We start from the raw sequence: 5954 nt of genomic DNA on the forward strand, positions 1-5954 counted from the left end.
TTTATATATAGGTACTATATTTGCTTTTTTTCCAATCTTCTGGAACTTTTCCTTCTTTCAAGGAACTGTTTATTATGCTATGTATTTTGTCTGCCAGTTCATTCCTGCATTCTTTCAAAATCCAGTTTGCTATTTCATCTGGTCCATGTGATTTTCTGACATCAAGATTACTTAAGTGTTTCATTATTTCATTCTTTGTTACTTCTATTTCTTTCATAGGAGGGACTTTCTCTTTCCATTCGATCTCTTCAGGTTGTATGTTCTCCCTTGTAAACACTGATTTAAAATGTTTGTTCATAATTTCCACCATTTCTATTTCCTCTGTGTATTCAACTCCTTGTCTTAATTTCTCCAAATCTTGTTTGTTTTTCAGTTTGTTGTTTACAAATCTGTAAAATAGTTTTGGTTGATCTTTACATTTTTCTATGACATCTTTTTCATATTTTCTCTTCTCCTCTCTGCACGCTTGTACATATTCTTTTCTATAACAAGTACACATTTTCCATTTTTCAGACCTTTTGTATTTTTTCCATCTGGTCCAAGCTTTGTCTCTTTTGTCTTATAACTCCCTACAATTTTTGTTGTACCAGCACTTTACATATTCTTTTTCTTGTTTTTGTGTTGGGACATACTTTTTCACTCCTTTTGTATGATTTTTTTTTTTTTTTTCAAAATATTCCATTTCTCTTCCACTGTTGTTTATTCTTTGTATATTCCTTCCCAGTTTTTATTTTGAAAGAATTCTCTTATTTTATCAAAGTTTGTTTTTTCATACATCATTCTTCCTTTTCTATATTGTTCATTTCTTTTCATGTATTTTTCCTCATTTAGTTCCAGTTCAATCAATATGTGGTCACTTTTACTTATTGGTGTTTTATATTCAATCTTGTCCACTATTCTAAAGTTCAGATATGATTATTAAGTCTAGTCTCGATGGTTCTTCATTTCTATACCTAGTGTTCTCCAGTATCCAATGTGACAGTTTATATTCAATAATCATCTCGAGAAGAACATTTCCCCAAGAGCCGTCTCCACCCTTTACTGTCATCTCTTCCCAGCAGACTTCTTTGCAATTAAAGTCGCCCATCATAACTATTCTTCCTTCATCTTCCATTTTCTTATTTAATGTTATCCGTGTGTCTTCTAACATACTTTTATGTCACTCTCTTCCCACGAGGCTGTTTTTGGAGGCACATAAATTATCACAGACTTCCTGCTCTTCCACTTCTCTACTGTATTCTTTCCATATGTGACACACCTCACGTTTATATCCTTCTTAGTCATGAACATAACTCCACCCCATTGTTTTGTCTCTCTGTTTCTAATCCAATAATTATATGCATCATGTCCTATACTGTTGGGTGGTAGTGGACCTTTTAATTTCGTTTCTACAATTCCCATTATATCCGGTTCTTTTTCCTTCAGATAATCATTCAGCTCATTCAATCCTGTTATTAATCCATCTATATTTGTGTAAGACACTCTTAGTTTTCTGCCACTTCCATTGTATTCTCTGTTTCCCTTTTGTTTTTCTCTAGTATGTTGTATTTCCTTACTTTCATATTCACTACTCTCCAATAGAACTTCTCTTTTTCTGACTCTGTTCTCATCTCGTTTTTTTCCTTAGCTTCATGTCTTTTAATTTTTTCCTCCTCTCTTTCCTCTTTATTCATTTCTCTTTTTATCCATACCTTTTTATATTGTTCACTTGCTGCTGTGTAATTATGTCAGTAAATGCATCTTTACTGTTTTCCTGGAAATTTTTTTCCAACCCTGTGCTTCTTTTGCTATGGCCTCTTTGTTGTCTTTATTATTCCTCTTTAATTCTTCATTCTCCTCTTTTACTTCTTTTAACTGTCTTTTTAATTCTTCTATATCATTAGTTAAATTTTTGTTTGCCTTCTCTAGTTCTTCCAATTTTTCAACTCTCTGCGCAATTTTGGCTTCGTTACCGAACCTGTTTTCCCAATGTTCGGTCATCTTATGAAGTTTCTCCTCTAGTCTTGCCAATCGGGGGAGGTTGGTTTCCCCCCCCACCCTCTTTAAATCCCTGGAAACTACTATCATCACCTTCCACTGTGCTGCTCTTATCTATACTTCTAATCTTTACATTTTTGTTGATCCCGTCATCACCAAAATCATTATTGTTGGTCCGCCTCTTGTTTACAAAATGCCTGGTCTCCTGGACCATGTCCCTCTCTTCCTCATTTCCCTCCATTTCCCTCAATAATCCCTTCCCTTCTCCTTCCCTATCACTCCCCCACTACACCACAAGCACTCCCCTTCCCTATAAATACAATAAGGCACTTCCTGGACATTGAGATCCATGTAGATTTTCCTTTTTCTTCGGTACACCAATTCTCGCCGTCCATTCGACGAAAGTGTGTGTGTGTGTGCATGTGTATATATATGTGTGTGCATTTACCTAGTGTGTGTATAGATATATATATATATATATATATATATACATATATATATATATATACACACACACACACACACATAATGTGTTGTTCTTTCTCAATGACTACTATTTTTTAATGCATTTTACTCAAAATTTGTGTTTCTCAACATGGTGTACCACATATTAGTGGAGGATGGGGAGTTGGTACAAACAAGATTTTTCCAAATGAAATTAATTTTCACATCATTGAAATATATGTATATTTATATATATATATATATATATACTGTATATATATATATATATATATATATATATATATATATATATATATTATTTTTTTTTTTATAAAAATAGGTTTACTAAACAAATTAGCTTGTAGAATGTTTTATTAAAGTATTTATATTCCTAAATGGTATGCAATTCAATAATATGAACAATGTTTTTTTACCTAATTTCCCTGTAGTCCATTGTGTGAAGGTGTTGTAGAACAGTAATATAAAATTTTCTAGTCAGGTATCACATATGGTATGTGTGAATATTTATTGTTATTTTTATTCATAGAACCTGATTAGATTGTGACTGCTACAAGTATTGTTTTCATCACCACCACCATCAGTTAATATATTTTAGTAAATAGGGATTAGTAGACTGAGTACTTTCCCTTGCTGTTTTTTCTCCAAGCTAAGTATTTATCTTGCATGACACCCAATAAACACAATCAGATCTTACAATTATGACTGCTGAATGTTAACGTTCAATCTCTGTATTAAACGGACGCCTTAGGTATTAAAATATTAATTTTTTTCAGGTCCAGGATTTACCAGTCCAGATTTCATATGAAGAGTTGCCATTAAATTCTATACATTTGCCATGGACGCCAGGGAAAAAGCATTCCATTGTGACTTCTGTGATGCAGATTTCCCCCACAAGGGAAGTCTCAGGAGGCATAAAATGATTCACACAGGAGAGAAACCTTTACAATGTGACCTTTGCAGTGCAGATTATACAACTAAAACTGGTCTTGAATATCATGTGACGACCCACAAAGGAGAGAAGCCTTTCCATTGTGACCTTTGTGACTCAGCTTTCAGAAATAAATCTGACATTAATTCTCACATGATAACCCACACAGGAGAGAAGCCATTCAAATGTGAGCTTTGCGATGCAGCTTTCAGAAATAAATCTGAAATTGATATTCACATGAGGACCCACACAGGGGAGAAACCTTTCCAGTGTGGCCTTTGCAATACAGCTTTTGCAAGAAAGACCAGTCTTGAACATCATGTGATGATCCACACAGGAGAGAAGCCCTTCCAATGTGACTTTTGTGATGCAGCTTTCACAAGGAAAGGTGACCTTAATTATCACATGAGGACCCACACAGGAGAGAAGCCCTTCCAATGTGACTTTTGTGATGCAGCTTTCATAAGGAAAGGTGACCTTAATTATCACATGAGGACCCACACAGGAGAGAAGCCTCACAAATGTGACCTCTGTGATGCAGCTTTTGCAAGAAAGACAGGTCTTGAACATCATGTGATGACCCACACTGGAGAGAAGCCCTTCCAATGTGACTTTTGTGATGCAGCTTTCACAAGGAAAGGTGACTTTAATTATCACATGAGGACCCACACAGGAGAGAAGCCCTTCCAATGTGACCTCTGTGCGGCAGCTTTTGTAAGAAGGCAACAGCTCAAAAACCACATGAGGACCCACACAGGGGAGAAGCCTTTTCAGTGTGACATTTGCATTGCAGCTTTCTCAAGTAAGAAAAGCCTTGACAGACATCTGAATATCCACACAAGATAAAAAGTCAAGTGAACTTTGCTATAAAGGTTTCTTGTAAAGTATTAACCCATTCAACTCCGATGACAAGATGTCTTGTCATTTGGTCAAATAAAACAAAAAATCATAATAAAACAACAAAATGTTTGATGATCAAACAGCACCAGAAAAATATGACGTCGTCAGTCCTCCTCGAGGAGGAGGACTGATGACGTCATATTTTTCTGGTGCTGTTTGATCATCAAACATTTTGTTGTTTTATTATGATTTTTTGTTTTATTTGACCAAATGACAAGACATCTTGTCATCGGAGTTGAATGGGTTAAAGATTACCATTGGTAAGGATGTGTAAAACTGTATATAAAATAAATCATTTACATGACATTTTCTTTCATATTGATCACCTGTTACATTTTGTTTATATATAAGAAGTATATATATTTCTAAAAACTATACAATTAATTGCATCATAGATATCTTGTTAGTTCAGTTGGCACAATAAATTAAATTGGCCCATAAAAAGCTAAGACAAAGTAATCTTTTTCTACATTTGTGAATATAGTAATCTATCCTTCCAGATGACTTATTTTTGGCTAATAGACTTTAAGTTTAATAAAGGTGAGAAAATGTAAAGAGCATTTTCACTTAGCTCCCCTCTCCACTACACATTGTGTCTGAGGTGTCAGCCTCTGGGAGACAGGGCATAACATGATATTGGATTTTTTTTTTTTTTTTCGTATTTACAAAGATGGGTTAGATATGGTACCTGATTGAAACTCGACCTTCAGTGTGGAAGAAATATACTAACATCAGCATTAGCATGAAAGACACAGTCATACAGATAGACATAAAGCTACAAAATCCCCTTCAGACAAAAAATTATGGATGTTAAATGTAAGCTTGAAATCTGTGAGCATTAAAAAGAAGTATTTTATAAGTTGGTTCATACTGGATTTGTGTCTATTTCTCAGGGGTAGGCAAATTTTCCTGTTTTTAAAAAGGGTGATAATTTTTTCATGCACAACCAGAGACCAATTTGACATTGGTTACACTGGTTTACAGAGAAATTTTAGATGCAAAACCAGTTTTTACTCATCACATGCAGTTTTTGAGATGTGTCCCATTTATTTGCTTTTCTTTTTATTAGAAATTTTAGGAATAGTCTGTCTACAAGAAATCAAATACCCCAGCATCCCCATTGACCACTCAGTCTACCTGAAGGAGTTGTATGACAATATCGAGGTCTTTGTGTCATTTTGACATTTGGAAGTAAACTTTTCTACTGGGATTCGAACCCTTGCTTCGTAGAAGGCGAAGACCATACCGTCATGTCACCACGACCTAATTCGTTCTATTTTGAAGGGTCGTGGTGACGTGACAGTATGGTCTTCGCCTTCTACGAAGCAAGCCGCTCAGGCGAGGGTTCGAATCCCAGTAAAAGAGTTCATTTCCAATATCGAGGTCCTTTAGAAGCTGTCAAGTACAATCAGTACCAATGTAGTCTCTTGAGGCTCTCAAGGTCATCGACCTCCTTATGGGTATGCAAGTGGGTTTCACAAAGCACTGTTGCTTTCTCTGTCTCTGTGACAGTCGGGCTGTGTCCAAGCACTACAAGCAGAAGAACTGGGGGGCCTAGGAGCACTTTCGTGCCTGGTGAACAGTGCCCAAGAAAATCCTCTGGTGGACATAAACAAGGTGTTTCTTCCTCATTATATCAAGATTAGGGAGGACATCTTCATCGGTGCTGGAGGATAAGGATTTT

The 5954-nt window shown here is 35.6% G+C and overlaps 1 protein-coding gene across 2 annotated transcripts in view; it reads left to right on the top strand.

Annotated features, from left to right (window-relative positions):
- Positions 1-4320, top strand: part of LOC143030787 (uncharacterized) — a 10495-nt gene extending 6175 nt beyond the window's left edge. For both annotated transcript variants that reach the window (XM_076194005.1, XM_076194004.1), the window contains exon 2: positions 3216-4320. In XM_076194005.1, coding sequence (XP_076050120.1) covers positions 3278-4216 — 939 coding nt within the window. In that variant the 5' untranslated portion in view covers positions 3216-3277 and the 3' untranslated portion in view covers positions 4217-4320. The remainder of the gene's footprint in view (positions 1-3215) is intronic.
- The last annotated feature ends 1634 nt before the right edge of the window (positions 4321-5954 follow it).

Source organism: Oratosquilla oratoria, chromosome 12 (assembly GCF_046742065.1).
Source record: "Oratosquilla oratoria isolate Oo_2021 chromosome 12, ASM4674206v1, whole genome shotgun sequence".
In the NCBI taxonomy this organism is placed as follows: Eukaryota; Metazoa; Arthropoda; class Malacostraca; order Stomatopoda; family Squillidae; genus Oratosquilla; species Oratosquilla oratoria.